This window comes from Lutra lutra, chromosome 8, assembly GCF_902655055.1.
Source record: "Lutra lutra chromosome 8, mLutLut1.2, whole genome shotgun sequence".
NCBI classification, from domain to species: domain Eukaryota; kingdom Metazoa; phylum Chordata; class Mammalia; order Carnivora; family Mustelidae; genus Lutra; species Lutra lutra.
The window spans coordinates 78,001,729-78,022,433 of record NC_062285.1 but is presented as its reverse complement, the minus strand read 5'-3'; the positions used below and the strand labels follow the sequence as shown (position 1 = coordinate 78,022,433).

The following is a 20,705-nucleotide window of genomic DNA, read 5'->3' as shown; positions in this document are numbered from 1 at the left end:
GGGAGAAGAGGGAAAGGAAGAACTATTTCAGCCAGAGAAGTCAGAAAAAAGCTGTCTCGGAGACTAGCCTTTCAGGTGAGAGCCAAAGCATGAAGATGAAGTAGCAATGAAAAACCTAAACCAATCACAAAGGCCCAAAGAGCATTTATTCTATATAATCATCTTTCCAGTTTTAGATTTAGGCCACTACTCTGTATTGTGAAGAAGTCTGAAATCATAAATTCCTTGCCTATTCCCTTCAAAATCACAGTATCTTTCTTCCCTCAGATAGAATACATAAAAGCACTCAGCAAGTAAATAGGAAGGGACAGTAGAGCTTGTCAAAGAACTCTTATTTATTAATACATAGCAAATATTCCTTAAGTCACCTCTCTCCTCGTTTAATGTTCCTGCCTGAGAAAAGTCCTAAACTGAAAATCCATTAAACAAATAATAGAAAACACAGACCCGGGAGCCACCTAAGCCTATCCAAAAATTTCTCAGATTTTTAAGCTTTGGGCGTGTCTTCTCCTTCAACATTCATTTTTGGCTACTATTAAGTATAGTAGCCTTTACTTCTTTACTTTATATTCAACTGTCTGGTTGAGAGACAAAGGCTCCATGACTTACCTATCAAACAAAATACACGGGATTTCAGATAAATTTGCTTCAAACCAGTCTTTTCATTTATTGCTGAGGTTTGTGGCTTTGTTCTAGAATGGTTGAGGTCAGAGTTTGACCTCAGATAAGTACGGAAATACAGTAAATACATACCTTGAGATTGTAAACTAGAGTATTCACAAATAACAGGTTTGCCTCACCACTAGATGAGAATGAGGCGTAGCCACATTATAAGTCCATGTTTTCCTATTTTTTTGGCAATACCATTATGCGTGCACGCGCACACACACACACACACACACACACACAAAATCTACCACTAAGCTCTTCTCAAAAACATTAGTGGGTATTAAAAAAACTGTCCGCAATCTAAGAATATTCTTTGGATGATTGATTTACAATTTAGTAAAGAAGATAAAACACACCCCAGAAGTGATAAACGTGCTTACAAACATCCTAAGAGCATATGGAGTAAATTAAAGACCAAATTCAATGTTACAGAATAAATATCATAATGCCAATTCTCTAGCATTTCTGAAATGTATTCATATATCACTTGCATCAGCACAGACCTCAAGCAGCATGTACTATTTAACTTTTTAAGAAATTATACCTAGGAAATTAGCATCCAGCCTTGAATCACTCACAATTAAAAATAGGTAAAAATTTTAAGACCAACTAAATATACAGAATGCTTGCTGAAGAGATGCTATGGAGAATCATACTGAGAATTTAGGTACCTAAATTTCAGATGGACTCTCAATCCATTTTTTGGTATTAACTTTTTTTTCAGTAGGAACTCTCTTTAATGAGGCTTATGCATTTAAATTGAGGAATTATTTTTAAATTTAATAATAGGAGAAAACCCTTCACTTCCCTATTTACAAAATCACTGCAGTTTAGTTTAAACTAACTGAAACAGTTTACATGTTTTACTACTTTTTAAATATTTTATATTTCTAACTAAACTACTTACAAATTCTAAATATGAAAAGTATTTGGAACACAAAAGCCCATTTACGTACCAAATCAAGTCTACAATGTCTACTTCGTTATACTTTAACATCTCCAAAATTAGGCTGTCTTGAAATACACATTTAATGTTATCTTCTCTGTCCCCTCAAAGTCTATTATTAAACTGATGGTGTGTTTTAAAAATAACTACGTATTTGAAGAGGTACTGCAAACACTTTAAATTTCTATCATTGTAAGAGAGAGGAAAATCATTCTCACAATGGTCAATCAGCCTGTAGAACAGAAGATGGTATTCTTCTAATGACTTTAAAATTATTCAATTTAGTTTTGACAAATAAAAAGAACATTTGATTTTCTGAATTATTAAAACAGGAATGAGAAAAATTACATAATACCTTCAAGATATGAACAAGCATTAAATTTCAAAAACTTATACCTATACTATCTTTCAAAATTGTCCCCAACCTTAGCATTTTTTAAGACTAAAAGCTCAATTTTCTTATTACATGGTTATTTAGTAACAAATAATCCAATTTTTAAAGTATACATTTTCCCCATTAATTATAAAAGTACTAAAGAAATTGTATTTATTTCTTTTTCAAACTGCCTATTTTGATGATAAAATTGAGGGGGGAGCTTTTTAAAATGTTCTTAATTTTTTCATTATTTAAACTGTATTCAATAAGCTAGAGTTTTTAATAAACAAGAGCTTAAGCTTTTTTTAATTTTGAAAAAAATGTAATTTTTATTTTTAAAAAATAATCCTCATTCAAAAAAAAAAAGTTGCTAACCACCTAAGTTAGGGAAAGATTGCTAACTGCTAAAGTAGAGAACAGAGATTGTGAATGAAGAAAAATAGTATAAAGCGAAGTTTATTCTCAAGATAATTAATATTTTAGGGAGGTGGGAGGTAATGACTGAAAATCCTTATTAGGAATATCGATCATGATGTTGTGGTTCTATATCTACAGATATAGGTAAAAAGGTACAAAAACAAGTTACATGTTGGAAAGCAATGAATCAAGTGAGTAGTAGTAGCTCCATAGATATGCTTGCAAATATCCTCTTCCTCAAATTACTTTTTTCTAAAGTTATTCATCTACACTTAAAAAATGGAATAAAGCATGAGAAAGTTAGTGACTCTTGGGAAAATGTGATACAATTTCCATAAAATTGTATGTCAGTACAATTATATTTCAGTAAAACTGACATTCTATAAAATTAAAATCAAAAACAAAGAATAAAAGCAGTAGTTTTCCCAAGCAGGTTTTTTTTTTTTTTTTCTAGACATTGTCTTCTTCATTTCAACAATTCTCACAGGCATCTACAAGAACCAAACAGCAGTATACAAAACCAAAATATGGTCTTTTCCCTCAAATTTTATTAAGCACAACTGCAAACTACTCCTAATTCCATATGACATAATATCCTTAGGAAAAGCATACATGTAACCCTAACTATCACAGATAATTCCCTTTAATAATAATTAGTAGTGAGTGGATAGTGGGTATATGGTAGTAGTGGTGGTAGAGTTTTCAGACCTCTCAAAAGTCCCCTCACAAAAACACAGAGCACCTAAAAAAATTGAACCAAAAACTCAAAGTCAATAGCTATCACAAAAATAGGTGTCACAATTGGGGTGCCCGGGTGGCTCGGTTAGTTAAGCATCTGCCTTCGGCTCGGGTCCTGATCCCAGCGTCCTGGGATCGAGCCCTGCATTGGGCTCCCTGCTTAGCGGGGAGCCTGCTTCTCCGTCTCTCTCTGCCTGTCTCTCTGCCTACTTGTGATCTCTCTCTCTCTCTGTGTCAAATAAATAAATAAATAAATCTTTAAAAAAAAAAAAAAAAAAGGTGTCACAGTGTTTCTATGAATGCCCAAATGGGAGCAAGTAAAGACAAACTGTGAATCGTCCTAAGATATGCATGGCAACAGATTCTGTGCAAGAAGAAAGATGAGAGCAACAGGGTATCACGCAGACCTGGGAACTCCACAACAGCTAACAGATTCTAACCAGAGATCAGCAGCCCAACAGGAGGCCAGCAGCTGAAACTGAAGGGCCTATACATTCTAATAGGGATGTTGTACAAGTGGTCCTCAGTAAGGTTTCAATGGCCCAGGATACAGCAGGTCTGATAAACTCTACATACTTTGAAGAGAGAGCTCCAGACTGAGGAGAATTAGCTGAGAAGAGAATCCAAACCAACCAAAGAGAGAAGAAAAAGAGGGTTTTGAGATAGAAGTGGAAGATGGAACAGAGTCAGAAAAATCTATAAATGTGGCAACAATTTTTTAATCTGACAAAAACATGAGAGCACTATAGAATCATGAGGGAATAAAACTATCTTCAATCACTCCTCTCTTTTAAAAGGCCAAGGAAATTAATGCCATATAAAAACAAATAACAAAAAAGTACCAAAGTCAAATCCCATAGACTACTATATATGTAAAAGGAACAGAATCACAGCCCTACAGAAAATAAAAGCACAGCAAAAATACACACTAAAAAAGAAATTTAAAACTCTACACTTATATTTCAAAGTGAACTAAAAGATATTATGAAAGTGATAAACTAAGGAGCAACATAAATCATACTACAGAAAGACTCAAATGATAGGAAATTTTTCAGAAAAGAATTATGACAGAATGAATCATTTTGGAAATGATGACTGAACTAAAAAGAACATAAGATCAAATAAGCTAAATTGAAAATACCTTAAGAGAAATAAAATAAAAGGGGAAACATGTTTTAGATCAGAAAGAAATGAAGAAAGCAATGAAAAGGATTCAACACTAAAGGCTAACATAGTAGACAAACACTATCCAACACACATGAGTCACCAGAAGGGGAAAAAATAGGAAATAAAACAAGAATTAAATGCATATTTAATAAAAACTCCTTGAAATTCTAAAAAAGTACTTGAATCCATATATATTAAAGGGGCACATTGTGAATCTAGAGAAATCAACCCAGATTGACCAATACCAGGGCATATTCCAATAAAATTATTTGACTTTAAAGAACAACAAATTGGAAATTTGTCTAAGAAGAAAATTAGTAATTAAAAGATTAGATTGAAATTAAGTCTTTAGACAGCAGTACTTTGTAACAGAAAAAATGAAATAATATATTTGGATACCCATAAAAAGAAAACTGAGTAAGAATCTCTTAATGAGCCACTATTGAAGGGCCTCTAAGGAACACTCTTAAATAAGGAGGGGAAGGGGAAAATTTGTAAAAATATGTAATTAAAATGTATTTAGTATACTACTATCTGTATAAGAAGGAGATGGAGGATTTATTCAACCATCCGTCCATCCATCCCTTTAGAGTTGGGTTTTGTATTCACCCTAAAAGAGTCTGGAAGGATAAAAATAAACCAATGCTGGTTACCTGTTGAGAGGACCAGGCACTAGGCGGACTGTGCAAAGGATGATGAGTAGGCTTTTCACGGCTTCTATACCTTTTTTACTAGACGTCCTTTTGATGTCTGAACCACCTGAACACATTTAACTGGTGTGGGAAAGGACTTGAGCATTTTTTAAAGCCTTTCCTAGAGATGCTAATGGCAGCCACGATTGAGGACTACTGCTTTAAAATCTAAAGGCAGTCAAATCAGTGAAGTAAAAGAGATAAAACAAAGAAATTAGTGAAAACTACTACATAAAGTAATATTTCAAATGTATTACTTTGACCTAAAAATCTTACATTTAAGAAATGTATAACTGACATAGTAAGTAAAACACCCTTGAAATGTTGCTTATTTTTATATATAAATCCTCCAGCATATCTTGAATAAACTTTTTTAAAAACATATAAACCTTTTGCTTCAATGCTTATTGTTCTAATACAGTTCAACAGAAAGGTCTTCCAAATTTACACTGGATTTGACAATTTAATTTATTTTGGAATAAGAAAGAAAATTCTTAGATGCATCTGTCATAATGACTCTCCCTTTATGGGGCTTGTAAAGAGGGTAGGTTTCCTAAAAACTGAAATTTATTCATTTCCCGGTATCTCTCCCAATCTAAAATACACAGTGTTAAATGAAAGGCATAGGAGACCAAACAAAACATAGAATTTTTATTTTCCTTTCATTTTTTTCCTCTTCTTCATAATGCTGTTAATCATTCTTAAGGATTGGTGAGTGAGCAGGGTGTCTTCAAGATATGCTTAATCTGTCTTTCCTTTAGCATACCCTTGCTCTTGGCAGGACTGCAACTACATTTCGGGTTACCGATACAGAACTGGTTAATTCCTCACATACTGGGTCATCAAGCTAAAGGCTCAGAGGTGTCAAGCCACTGCTCAAATCTACCCTCAGCCAAGTGCCATAAAGCACAACAATCACGGCAGCTCTGGCTAAGGGCCCAAGTGTCTAACACCTGACTAGCATTCACTGAAAAGTACACAAAAACATTAAGAATAATATCTATTTGGGGCACCTGGGTGGCTCCGTCGGGTGAACATCTGACTATCGTTTTCAGCTCAGGTCATGATCTTGAGGTTGTGAGACTGAGTCCCAGGTAGGGCTCCATGCTCAGCACAGAGTCTGCCTGAGATTCTCTCTCTCCCTCTGAATCTACCTCTCTTCCCCCTGCTCACATCCTCTTTCTCTGAATAAATAAATTCCTTAAAAAGAAAAAAAGAATGATATTTATTCTTATTTAATTAATATAACCTGTGAAATCAGCAACAGAATGAAGCAGTATAAATCCATTTATGAGGTCAATTTAAACACTATTAAATGAAACGCTGTATTTTCGCATAATTGTTTTTGTTTTGTTTTGTTGTTTTAATTCTCAAAGAGAATAATCAACATACTATAACCAGGAGGCATTTCAATAAGAAATGGCATTTGGAAGAACAGGCCCAGTCTTTAAAAAGTTTATACAGAAAATTCCCAAAGTTAGCCATAGCTGCCGATTCTGACAACTCTCAGAGATGATAATTTTATAACCAGCTGCATCTGCTAATTCAATTTTTTAAATGTGGTAGCATTTTTATTATCAGGTGCAACCTGATAAGCTGCCAAGTTTCTTCAGTGCTCGTCACACAGGCAGACCAATTTGCGATGGGAGTCAGAAAAAGAAGACAAAAGAAACTGGAATCCAAGTTGTACTAAGATGAGTTCTCTCCTCAAGATTCATGAAAAGTCCTTTAAATAGCTACCTCTGACAAATGCAGCATGACTCATTTTTCTTCCTCTGCTTGGGCTACACACCCTGGACAGAACAGGAAAGGAGAGGTAGTGCACACCCCCATTGTACGGCGGAGTTCACAGTGTTCCTTATTTCCTACTGTTACAGGCACATTCACACCCCCCACCTATCCTGGTAATTAGACCATATCGCATAAAACAACACTGTTAGAGTTCTCTGCAATAGTGACTGTTGTCTTTTTTAAAAAAGTTTATTTAAGGTTTTACAAACACTACGTTTATTAATTATTCGTTCTCTGGTTAGACTAAAATCTTAACAAAGGCACACCCAACGATGATCTAAGTAGAGGTAGATTTATTTGCAAAACTGAAAAATTAAAACGCTCCACTTTGAGATCCCATGAAAATACCTGGATTGTTTATGGTGATGAAAATGTACGAATTTTGTTTTATTTTTATTTCTCTGAATTTTCCATATTTTCCACAATAAACATACTATTCTTATAAACACATAAGCATACTAACATTTTTTAAGAGAAAGGCTTCTCAGCTAATTTAATCTAGTTTCATCAGTACTCTCTCTTTGTATTCCTGAATGTTTCATTTTACTTAAGATACCACAGAGAGATAGGCACCAAATATATTATCTCTGTCATCATAAATAACTGAAAACTTTTTCTATTTCATTAAACTCCACAAATATTTAAAAGATCTGTAGGTTATATGTCTTAATAAAGAAAAATATATGGATTGCCATATTCTTCAGAAAAATATATTGATTTTCAGATATCTGTAGAATGACTGACAAGCCATAAATTCAAGGAAGAAATTTAATAAATATCCACTCTTTAAAAACTCACTTTTGCTAATATTTCACCCTATATAAATATTTGGCACACAGTGGCCTCTTTTGACACAAATTTAATAACATCTCTTATTCTTGGGACTCCTGGGTCACTCAGTCAGTTAAGTTAAATAATTTATGCCAAATGCTTAGCAAATAATTATGTGAGGTGTCAAAGCATCTGCCTTCAGCTCAGGTCATGATCCCAGGACCCTGGGATAGACTCCTGCATCAGGCTCCTTGCTCAGCAGGAAGACTGCTTTTCCCTCTGCCTGCAGCTCCCCCTGCTTATGCTCACTCACTCTCTCTCTGATGAATAAAAAAATAAAATATTTTTAAAAAGTAAATAAATAACATCTCTTATTCCTAAAAAGTTATCAGACTGAACTAGCTTTGTATCAGTTTGGAAAAAGGGGTTAACCCCAGAAAGAAGTGGATTACAAAAAAGGAGGTCAAATAGTGAAGCCCAAGATTTTCTAAATTCTTAATGAAGCTGGTCTGTACAACATAATTTAAATATTTTTTTAATTTAAATATTTTTATTGAAAATACATTTCCAGAAAGTACAGGTTCAAACTTGATTAAGTATAAAGCAAAAATAGAGACCGATGAGTTTTTTCCCAGTTTGAGTTATCTGTATTTTTATTTGCCCTTCCTCTATTTACAAGGATTCCAAAAACTGACTATATAAACTATTTCCTCAAAAAAATCTACTCAAAATATCTGCTTTAAGTTAATATATTTTAAGACTGAAGTTAGTTTCCTGCTGTAGCTACAACAAAGAATATTTAAAATTTAGAATGTTCTTTTCTAGTACACTTACAGACTAAGATGAAGGAGATTCATTTCTCCTTATTTTTTCAATAAATACAGCTAAAACACCTAGATATTATATTTTAAACAAATACATGATGATTCTAGAAGGTGGCAAGAAGAGAGATCTAGGGACCTGGGGGAAAAAGGGAATGACACATTCAGTACTATTGAGTTTTCTTTAGCCTCATACATCCCAAACTGGGTAATGGAATGGGCAGCAACCAGGAAATACCGGTGGGCACAAACAAAAACCCCCAAAAAAAGCCCTTCCTCTCTAGCCAAAGGCCCACAGAAGGGCCAATTCAGCAAAACAAAAAACTTGTAGATAACAAATGGCCTGATGACAGCCAAACCCATGGAAAAAAATATATCACCCCACATCAATCTCTGTGAGCCAAGGCCAAAACGCTAAGCCCAGACTTCCACCTTGACCAGCTGTAGGGAAGTTTCCCATCCCACCCTCAATGCCCTCTAGCTAACAGCAGAGAAAACCAAGTTGGGAGGCATTTTTTTGGACTTGAATACCCACCCAGACATAAGGAGGCTCTTTTTCCCTCCTTCCTGTGTCAGAAAAAGCTGAGTGAGGACTCAGAACTCAGCCATCCAGAGGCTTCCCCACTGCATGTTCCTCCTGCCAACGAGGGCAGTATCAGCCAAGGCTGAAAGAGGGCTTGAAATTCCACTTTTTCCCAGGATTAAGAGGCACTTTTCTGACCCAGAAGGTCAATGGCAGCTAAGTAGGAAATGTGAACCTGAAAATAACAAAGTGGCATCTACCTTCCCCCAACTGTGCAGTGTCAGGAGACCCGTTAAAATACCAGATTTAACCAAGACCCAAGGAGTCATATGAAAGACCCCAAATGCATAGGATATAATTAAAACCACTCATCATACCAAGAATCAGGAAAACCTCAAACTGAATAAGAAAAGACCATGAACAGAGAGCAATAAGCTCACACCAATGTTAAGATGATTGACAAGGATTTTAAGGCAACCCTCATAAAGTTGCTTAAATAAGTAATTATGAACATGATTAAAACATGAGGAAAAGAAGAAAGCTTCAGCAAAAAGAAGACATAAAGAACCAAACAATGGGTGCCTGGTTGGTTCAGTTGGTTAAGCGTCTGCCTTCAGTTCAGGTCATGATCTCAGGGTCCTGAGATCGAGTCCCACACTCAGCTTCCTGCTCACGGGGAGCTTGCTTCTCCCTCTGCCCCTCCCCACTGCTCCTACTCACTCTCTTCTTCCCGTTCTCGCTCTCCCTCTCTCTCTCACAAAAATAAATAAAAACTTTTAAAGAAAGAACCAAACAGAAATTTTAAAACTGAAAAATACAAAATTAATAAATAGCAAAGAATTGACTCAAAAGCAGATTTGGTAAACTACAAGATAGAACAATAAAAATTATTCAAACTGAACAGCAGGAAGAAAACAGACTGAAGAAACCAGTACAGAACAACAAAGACCTAAAGAGAGAGCTCTAACAACAACAACTAAAAGCTTTGCTAAGTAGCGTGTTTGCCTTTTGGTTCAGTTGGGCTATGAGACCTCCTAGTACATTTTTCTATCACTTATGTGCCCAAGGTGGTAAGATACTCCCTAAGTCAGTTACCCTTTTATTCACATGGTATAAAAAGGAGAGAGACCCTTCCTGGTGTAGAAGTAAACCATCTGAAAAAAGTTTTCTTTGGAAGTACCGCTTCCTATAAAAAATCTTTTTAAATTGAATGTGAGTTTTGAGGACTCAACTTGTTACTTTTCTATTATCCCTGTTAATAGTAAAAGCAGTTCAACCGCCATGATAATGCCACTCGGGATTTATATTGGTCTTTACTGTGAAAAGCTCAAAGTGTCTGTGAGGTCTTAGACGGTATCTCAAGTATACTACTTTACTGTTTTCATTAGTAGACTGAGAAACTGAAACTGAATTTGCAAAGATACATGTCTCACTATAGGGCCCAGAATAAGTCACTCATTATAGGCAGAAAAAAATATATAAAGTTCTCTCAGTATTCAGTATCGCATCTTCCAATAAACACGGTAATTCAAATATGGGGCTGGTTAAGTGTTGCTTTACGCAACACAATTAGCCTTTGGGGAACAGGATGCATTATATCAGTAAAATCATTCATTCATTCATTCAAGAATATTACGTGAGCCCATACTATATGCCAGATATGGCTCTAGGCACTGGGAAAGAAAGTTCCTAATTTCATAAAAATCAGTGGGAGAAAATACAAAATCACCAAATTAAAACCAAATTACAGGTGAATAAATAAGGAGGAGGAAAAAAGCAAGGAAAGGTAGCTAGGATATGCTGGGCATTTACAGTGTCTTATTTTCTACTGCATGGTCAAGGAAAGCAACCACAAGAAGGTAACACTTGAGCAGGTATTTGAAGGAAGCTAGAGTTCAGTCCATTGTTAAAAGTGTAATATTCAAAACATTAAAATGTGACTCATGTAAATAGAAACTGAACATAGGCCAAAGATTTATTCTACTCACTTATTAATAAATGGATTAACTTATGCTTAAGAATTAAGGAATTGGATATTAAGACTGGTTCAAAGAGCATTTGAAAATATGTATATATCATATATATGCATGTAGGTATGATATATATATATATATATATATATATATGTATATATGTATATATATATATAAATTTAAATAATGGTGTGTTAGACTAAGGAAGAGTGCTAGGTTGGAGACAAAACTTACCAATGTCCTACATGGCAATAAGAGTATTGAAGTTATCTTTTCTAACAGAAATGACTTAATGTTCCTCTGGGGAAAAAATTAACTAACATGTAATGTCAATATAGTTGAGACTTGGGGTGCCTATGTGGTTCAGTTGTTAAGTGTCTGCCTTTGGCTCAGATCATAGTCCCAGGGTCTTGGGATTGAGCCCCTGCTCAACTGGGCTCCCTGCTTGGCGGGAAGCCTGCTTCTCTCTCTCCCACTGCCCCTGCTTGTGTTCCCGTTCTCACTGTATCTCGCTCTGCCAAATAAATAAATAAAATCTTTAAAAAAAGAAAAATACATCTGAGACAATCAACAGTAAACAGTGAGTCAAATAAAGTACATTCTCCTAAATAATCCAAAGTCTATTAAACAAAATCCCCATAAGACACTGAAAGAACACAGCTCTCCCTTTCCCTTATTTTCAAGTTTTCTTTTCTTTTTTTTTTTTTTTTTTTTTTTTTTTTGGCAAGAGTTTTACAGATAGAAGAGCCATCCAGTCAGAGACTGTGAATGAATCACAAACCATTTCCCTCCACTTGCCACTTCAACAGCAAGGAATGCCCTCTCCAACACAGACTCACACATTCACCTGGACCTTAATAAGTAAGAAGTTCAGTATAAGTAAGTCACTGGAATACTTGGAGAAGCCAGAAGATTTACATTGGAAGGAGACTGAGAATTGAGGTTGGGAAATGATTTGATTTACATTTTTAAAAACATTACCTGCTGAAATAAAAACTCATCAGAAAGAATAGCAAGGACAGAGGCTAGAAGACTACTTAGGAGACCATTAAAATGATCTAGGCATATAAACAAGTAAATATATAGTTTGTCAGATGTAAAAAGTGCTATGGAGAAAAAGCAGAAAATGGGAAGGTTGACAGGGATCTTCTCTGATAAGGTGATATTTGCACAGGCATCTGAATGATATAAAAAAGAAAACCATGGAGGGAACTGAGGGAAGAGTGTTCCAGATATAAGGATAGGGCAAAATGACTGAGGAGAAAGAAGCGGGGGAAAGATGAGGAGAGGGGATAAAAGAGAATGCAGTGCCTTGCAAACCATCCTAAGGACTTACTTGGCTTTTAATTTGGGTGAGATGAGAAGCCATGAAGGTTTCAGAGCAGAGAAAGGACATGATCAGCTTTAAGTATTAGACCGATCACAGTGGCTGCAATGTGGAGAATGGTCTGTAAGTGGGCAATGACAGAAGCAAAAAGATTAGTTAGAAGATCCTTTAGTATTCCAAGGGAGAAATAAGGATGGCTTAGAATAGGGGAGTAGCAGTGACTTAAGGACAAACAATCAAAACCTGGGCATTTTGAAGGTAGAGCCAACAAGTTGTGATAAAGGAACAGACATGGGGTAAATGTGGATATCATCCTTAGCAACTGGAAATACAGAGCTGCCATTTATTGGGATAGGAAAGACGGCAGAAGTTTATTAAGGAAATTTGGAGAGAAGAAGAGGAAACATTAATTACAATTTATGAAAAAGGTTAAATATCTTACTTTGGAAGTTACAGGATTTCAAACTCTTCAAATGTAATCACAGTAAGAAAAATCAGAATATCAATTTCTAAGTTTTATCCATCAGAAACAGTATCTTTCACCAGAGTCTCAACTAACCCTCATTGCTTCTCCCAAATACATATTTTTCAAAATGGCATTTATCATTAATCTTATCCATTGCTGGTCAACATTTTACAAATTAAAGCAAGCATCCGATCCTTCATTAAGTATTTATTAAACACTTTTTGAAATTATTTTACATGTTTCTGCAAAAGGCCTGCATATTAAATTTTAAATTCACAAGGTTTACCTGAAGTTCTTTGTATCTATCTTGAAACGAAATGGCCTCTTGCTCTTTTTCTTTAAGGAAATCTTTTTCTAAGACACTATGCTTTTCCATCAATGATTCCACATCCTAAAAGAAAAATCCAAGCATAAATTTTGTAATATTTAATGGTATAAAATATATACAGTTTTTTCAATGAACACACCAGAAAATATTTGGTAGGGAAAGAACTAATAGGAAGTATGGTTTGAAGCTCAACACTATTACAGATTATATGCCCCACTCTCATTTCCAAACCTATATTAACACCGATATAACACTAAAATTATTCACACTAGTAAGTGTTCACTAATAAGATGTTCACCTTTAAAAGTCTGTATCTAAGACTAACCATTGTTTATCAAAGACTTTTCTAAGTGATAAACTCATAAAATTCATTGAAACCTATAGCCAAGGGAAGAAAGCATCTTCTTCCACTCATGAGCTCTTAATCAGAGACTGGGATTGTATCAGATTTCGAGTTCATGCAATTCAAACATTTATTTTTATAGGCAAATGTAAATATACCTTTTTAATTCTCTGTTTTTCTTCTTCAGAAACTTTGAGTTTAATCTCCAGACTTGAAATTTTTTGCTGAAGCTGTATGTTTGATACATTGGCTCCAGGATCCTCAGAATCATCCACAAGAGCAATTGTTCCATTACTTTTCTCATCATTTAAACCCAATGGAAAAAGTGAGATATCCAGATGAGTGTGTGTTGATTGCTGAATCTAAACCACATTAAAAAAAAAAATACACAAAAGGGGAAAGTTTACACTGTACCAATAATGAAAACATCCAAAGGGCACCAGAAACCACATTTGGAAATTAAGTTGTAGCAAAGGTTCTGAAATTATTTCACCCTTTAAGTAAATCAACAGAAGACCTCAAACTGTTACAACAACCTGATCTTCGCAGCTAAGAAACAAAATTTCTTCTAAACTTTAGAGTCTAAAGCATTTATCATTTTGCAAGCAAAGCACTAAAAAACTTGAAACATTTTCTTATGCTTGAGAGCATATAATTAAGTATGGACACATCTGATACTCATCAGTTCTTAAATTTATACAAACATCCAGAATTTGTATATTTTTTAAATTGTAAATCAGAATTTGAAATTTCTTAATAACCACTAATTGATCATCAATCACTCTCTAGTACACGCAGGTAACAGGTGACTCAAGATTGTGTGCTGTACTTTGGAAATCTGGACTAATTGCAGCATTTAGTCCAATGTCTGGATCAATAAATATTTGAATGAATAAAACCTATGACTGCTATCTTTTTTATTTTTACTCTAAAATTGAAATGAACACTCTAATACCTAAAAAAGGCAGGGTAAGCATCCCTGAAAAGAGAAATAATTATTTTTTTGTAATTATTTTTTCTTTTGAAGTTTTGAAGATTTGAAATGCAAAGCTAAGTCAATTTTAATAAATGATACACTTAAACTGTATTTTGGTAACTATGGCTACTTAAATACTTTGCAATTATGCCACAAAACAAACATATTATTCAGTTTTTTGAATTCTAGCTATTAGCCTCAAAGTTAAAATATCTACAGAAATATTTTTCAGAAAAATAAGTTAAAAAAATCAGAAAAGCTTCATTTAAACCAGGCTATAATTTTTTTAGTATGTAAACTTACAAAAATACACTTGTCTTTACCTGTGCTTTAGGAACGGTTTGACTGACAATGCTGTTGTCTGTGTGTGCATTCTCTGGTGATGAAATGATGGGCTCAGAAGAGAGGCAGCCAACTGAAGTAGCATGGTCATGGTCCAGTATAATCTCAGGAGAAGCTGGAGAAAGATGGACTCCAGATACTAAAGAAAAAACAAATACAGGATTATCCAAGAGAAAGTCAAGAATGAGTTGAAAGGAAGAAAGAGAGTAGAGGGAAGGGAAGGGAAAAGGGTAAGGGAAGTAAAGGCAATGAAACAAAGATCCTATGCCTATTCCTCAGGGACCACTATCTAAAATCTAAAACTAGTATTTCTAAATTTATCATGACATTTCCATATGAGATCCAGGCAACAAAACAGTTTACTAATGTCTTAGTGATTACATAAAAACACATTACCATAAGTAGTGCATTTCCAACTGAGAGAAAGTATTTAAATATATTATCCATTTATTCAGTCAAGAAAAAGCACTAGCATACCTACTAATGCCCAGCACAAGCAAGAAGCATGGAGAAGATACAGTGAACAAGACAGATGAGGAGTTCATGTACTCAATGACCTTATGACCCAGTAGGCAAGTCAAATCAATTAAATATGTATTACAATAAACTGAGCTAAAAGGAAGAATAATTACTTTAAAATAGCTAATCCAGGGCGTCTGGGTAGCTCAGTTGGTTAAGCATCTGACTCTTGATTTCAGCTAAGATCATGATCTCAGGGTCATGAGATCAAGCACCACATCCAGTTCAACAAACAGGAAGTCTGCTTCAGATTCTCTCTCTCCCTCCACCTCTGCCCCTACCCACCTCCACAGCACATGCTCTCTCTCAAAAAATAAACAAAATCTTCAAAAAAAAAATTAAATTAAAAAGTAGCTAATCCAACTTCCTCTGTGTTAACTACTTCTTTGTAACAGGCCAAAAGACTTTGTTAAAATCAATTTTAGTTTACTGACTTGTTTCTATAAAAAAGTAATGTTGAAACAGAATCCCATAATTAGCTTGATGACAAAATATTATTAGATTATGATTAGGCTTAAATACAAAGGTCATGAAAAGAAAGCTGACTGCCAAGATGAAATAAGACAAGACACCAATAAGGGCAAAATTAAAAGGTTATACATATTATTACTATATTTTCAAATTTCTTTCTAAAAATTCAAATATATTTATATTATGTGTTTTAAAGTTTAAGAAGTGTAAATCACTTTTAACAATAATGAATTTAAACATTTTGACTTTCTAAATTATATAGACCTTTATTCCACATTGGCATCAGTAGAAACGTCAGCGAAGTTCTACCATAAATTCTGGAAGGCAGCTCACAATGGAAATTGCATTTTTGCCTAAAGAAAGATATGTATGAGGTCATTAGATATTTAAAAACTAAGGAATATATCAATTTCTGATTGGCCACCCTATGGGATCATTCAGTTTTCTTTATATACTATTACTATGTCATAATAACAAGTTTTTAAGACACTATGTGCCATACTGGATAAGGTATTCTAACCTTATCCCATAGACATTTCACTATTTGAACTAAAATACAGAAAACTGTGCCATATTGGATAAGGTATTCTAACCTTTTTCCCACAGACATTTCACTATTTTAACTAAAATACAGAAAGCTGGAATTTCAATTCATGCTTGTACTCGATGTATCTTTTCCAGAAATCATTTTTTCACTAGTCTAACATATTTGTTATGCTAAAAATATGCTAACTTATTTTTCTAAAATGTCAGAACAGTCTAATTCTAATTCTGAATTATAATTTATAATAAAAATATTCCTAATGAACTTTTAAAGGCATGAAAATAAGTACTATAGTACAGTAAAGGGAATACAAACTTGTAATTAACAGCATAGATTCCAGAACCATATCATCCTACCAGGTGTAAGACAACTGACAAGTTAAACTTCCCTTAGTTTTCTAGGGGCGCCTGGGTGGCTCAGTGGGTTAAGCCTCTGCCTTCAGCTCAGGTCATGATCTCAGGATCGAGCCCCGCATCGGGCTCTCTGCTCAGCAGGGAACCTGCTTCCTCCTTCTCTCTCTGCCTGCCTCTCTGCCTACTTGTGGTCTCTGACTGTCAAATAAATAAATAAAATCTTAAAAAAAAAAAAAAAAAAAAAAAAAAAACCTTCCCTTAGTTTTCTTGCCTGTAAAAATTGGCATAGTGTTGCTGATGAGACTTAAATTGACTAAAATATGTAAAACATTTAGCACTGTGCTGATATCATTTTCATTATTACTTCAAAGATCATTAACATTTTTTGGACAATTATGTTTATTTCAGAAAGGCAGAAGGGTATGTGTGACTATGATCCTGGGTTCAAGAAACTCCTAAAAATATCATTCTGATCTGGGGTGCCTGGGTGGCTCAGTCAGTTGAGCATCTGCCTTAGGCTCGGATTATGATCCCAGGGTACTGGGATCCAGCCCCACGACAGGCTCTCTGCTCAGCAGGGAGTCTGTTTCTCCCTTTCCCTCTTCCCCTCTCCTTGCTTGTATGCCCTCTCTCTCACTCTCTCTTTCTCAAATAAATAAATAAAAATCTTTTTTTAAAATAGTCTGATCTAATACCTAAACATTTTAACATCTCTTTACATGTCACTCACATTTGTAGCCATATTCTAAGACATCATATTGTCCCGAGTTAAATTCTCATCCTATAACATTAAATGGTCAAGTACATCATTTCAGAAAAAGAAGGAAAAGTAGGTAGAATAACAGGAGGAAAGAGGGACTGTAAGAGGAAAGAGATACATAAGGGAAAAAGGAAGGGAGATGTTGAGGGAGGAAAACAGGAAGAGGGGACCCTCACACATGTGACTGCAACCTTTTATTTCTACCAACTACTGCCACCCTATCACACTTTCCCTTTAAAACCAAAACAAATGATTTGTTTCCATCTTTTTTCTTCCTCTCCCACCTTTTATCACTCCACTAGACCCATCATTTAAGACATTAATTTTTCTTTCAGTTCCTATTAATCAAATGAACACTTCTTACTTGATCATTCTTTAGTTCTCAGGAGCACTTACTATTAGCAAACCTCCCTGTTCCTGAACCTCCTCCTTTGGTGCTTAGAATACCATTATCTCCTAGACTTCCTCCTAATAGTTTGACTATTTTGTCCTTGTTTTCTTTTCAGATTCTTTCTCCACTCAATCTTAAGTTTCATTGTTCCCTACACCCTCTGGCCTTCCCAATGTCCACATTACCACTTTGAAAATCCATTATTTAGGGGGCACCTGGGTGGCTCAGTGGCTTAAAGCCTCTGCCTTTCGGCTCGGGTCATGATCCCAGGGTCCTGGGATGGAGCCCCACATCGGGCTCTCTGCTCAGCGGGAAGTCGGCTTCCTCCTCTCTCTCTGCCTGCCTCTCTGCCTACTTGTGATTTCTGTCTGTCAAATAAATAAATAAATAATTTTAAAAAAAAAAGAAAATCCAGTATTTAGATTATGACCTGTAAGCTAATGACACCTAAATTCACATCTCTAAGCACAAACCACATGCAGATCTCCAGATCCATATACTCAACTACCAGACAGTTCCATTTAGCTGTCCAGCAGGTATCTCAAACTTACCCATTATCTTACATAAAGCTGCTTTGCTTCATGTTTTCCATCTTAGTTAACAGTACCTCAAAGAACTATTTGCCCAAGCCAGAAACGATAGCATTAAGTGCCAACCTCACTCCAGTCACACTGTGCTACTAACAGTTCTAATTATGCCATACTGTTCAATACCTCTGTGACCTCACAATACGCTGCCTAAGTAAAAGGCATACGTGTAGAGTCAATAATGGATTCAAATTTAAACAATAACGACTTACTTGTTTATGCAGCCTTGGGCAAATTACATAAACCCCTCTAAGCCACTGTTTCTTCTTCTGAAAATGGGGAAATAATGTGTAGCTCAAAACGAAGCTATACAGGTTAACTCAGATGATGTATATAATCACTTCATTGTACCAGATACATGGTAAATATTCAGTAAATGGAAGCTGCCAATGAAATTATCATTTGTCAACCGTCAAAGGAAGCCTATCCAGGAATCTCTTCACCTGCTCCATTACCACCCAACCATAATATAATTTAAATGTTCCACTATCAACATATGACAGAATTTCTAAGAAATAACTATAATTAAAACATTATATATAATAATGGGATACAAATAAAGCAATGATTAGGAAAAATCTATAGTCTTGAACACTTCAATTTTCAAAAAAAATCAATGAATTAAATTCCCCGATCATAAACTAAAAAGAAACAATAAAGAAAACTTTAAAAGCACAATAAAGAAAACAAAGATAATGCAGATATAGAAGAAGATTAAGAAGAAAAGTAAATCCAAGTAATCAAAATCCTGAATTTCTAAAAGAAAAAATCCTGAATTTCTTTAAAAAAAGTAGTTAATTGGGGCACCTGGGTGGCTCAATGGGTTAAAGCCTCTGCCTTCAGCTCAGGTCATGATCCCAGGGTTCTGGGATCGAGCCCCACATTGGGCTCTCTGCTCGGCAGGGAGCCTGCTTCCTCCTCTCTCTCTGCCAAGCTGCTTCTCTGCCTACTTGTGATCTCTGTCTGCCAAATAAATAAATAAAATCTTTAAAAAAAAAATAGTTAATTAATTAAAAATAAAAAAGAGGAAGCAAAAATACACAAATGACAAGGAGAAAATAATTAAAACAGAACAATTTTTTTTTAAAGATTTTATTTATTTATTTGACAGAGAGAGATCACAAGTAGGCAGAGAGGCAGGCAGAGAGAGAGGAAGGGAAGCAGGCTCCCTGCCGAGCAGAGAGCCCAATGCGGGCCTCGATCCCAGGACCCCGAGATCATGACCTGAGCCGAAGTCAGCGGCTTAACCCACTGAGCCACCCAGGCGCCCAAACAGAACAATTTTTTAATAATAAAACTCCTCTGTAGACTTCTAAGTAAATTTGAAAATCTAGATAAAATAAGCAATTTCCACAGAAATACAGCTTATATAAGTTGTTCTGATTAGAGCTTAAAAAAAAAAAACAACACTCAAAAAATAGAACTGCCCTTGGGAAAAAAGTTAGGCACCTAACCCACGGGTAAAGCACTCAAGAAAATTTCTACCAAAAATTTGAAGAATGGATAATTCCAATGCTCTAAAATTGTTGCTGGACAGTGGAAGTAAAGGAAAATGTCAAAATTTCATTAGCATTATGTAACATTAACAAAACACTGATAGCTAAGCTTGATAAAGATAGTGCAAAAAGAACCATTAGAGATTTTTAGAGTATCACTTATAAATAATGACAAAGTTGTAAATAAAATATTAGTAAAAGAATCCAATACCATATTGAGAGAATGACATGCAATGAACAACTCAGACTTATTCCAGTAATGCAAGGATGGTTCACTATTAAGGAATTCATTAACAAAATATTCCATATTAATATATTTCAAGAGAAAAATTATATGATTATTTCCAAGACTTTAAAAATGCTTCTGATAAAACTGAATACCCATATCTGTTAAAAACACTCAAGAAAACAGGAACTGATGGACACTTTCTTAACATGATATAGGTCTTAGTCTTAAAGTCAGCAGGTTAATTAACTACTAGGGGAAAAAGTTGTTTCCTATATGAACAGGAGCAAAACAAGGATCACTACTACCTCCGTGCCACTGAACATTCCACTAAAGGTATAAGGCAATGAGGTCAGACAAGCGAAATTAAATACAAGCATAAAAATAGGAAAGGAGGAAAACTATTTCATGTTCCTACTAACTAAAACAACACATACATTCAGTAAAGTAGCAGAATATAAACTTAAACACAGCATATAGAAAATAGCATTTACCAGTAAAAACAATTAACCACTTAGAGTATATAATGGTACAGAAGAATACTATTTTCCATAGAAAGAAGACAAAATAGTTACAAATTTAAGTGGAAATATGGCAAAAACTTTAAAACACTTCTGAAAGACTCAAAGATAGACCTGAACAAAGGAAAAGATCTCTTGAAATTGGATAGGGAAACTAACCATCATAAAGAT

General features: G+C 34.8%; 1 protein-coding gene across 6 annotated transcripts in view; it reads right to left on the bottom strand.

Moving 5' to 3' along the window:
* The window catches only part of CCDC91 (coiled-coil domain containing 91), a 377,326-nt gene that overhangs the window by 249,051 nt on the left and 107,570 nt on the right, over nucleotides 1-20,705 (bottom strand). For 4 of the 6 annotated variants that reach the window (XM_047741685.1, XM_047741684.1, XM_047741683.1 and 1 more), the window contains exons 4-6: nucleotides 14,648-14,805; nucleotides 13,507-13,710; nucleotides 12,964-13,068 (exon numbers count right to left, since the gene is read on the bottom strand). In XM_047741685.1, the coding sequence (XP_047597641.1) occupies nucleotides 12,964-13,068; nucleotides 13,507-13,710; nucleotides 14,648-14,805 (467 nt within the window). Of the gene's footprint in view, nucleotides 1-12,963; nucleotides 13,069-13,506; nucleotides 13,711-14,647; nucleotides 14,806-15,920; nucleotides 16,010-18,255; nucleotides 18,377-20,705 lie in introns of those variants that run through there. The other 2 variants (XM_047741688.1, XM_047741687.1) reach the window with 2 other exon arrangements.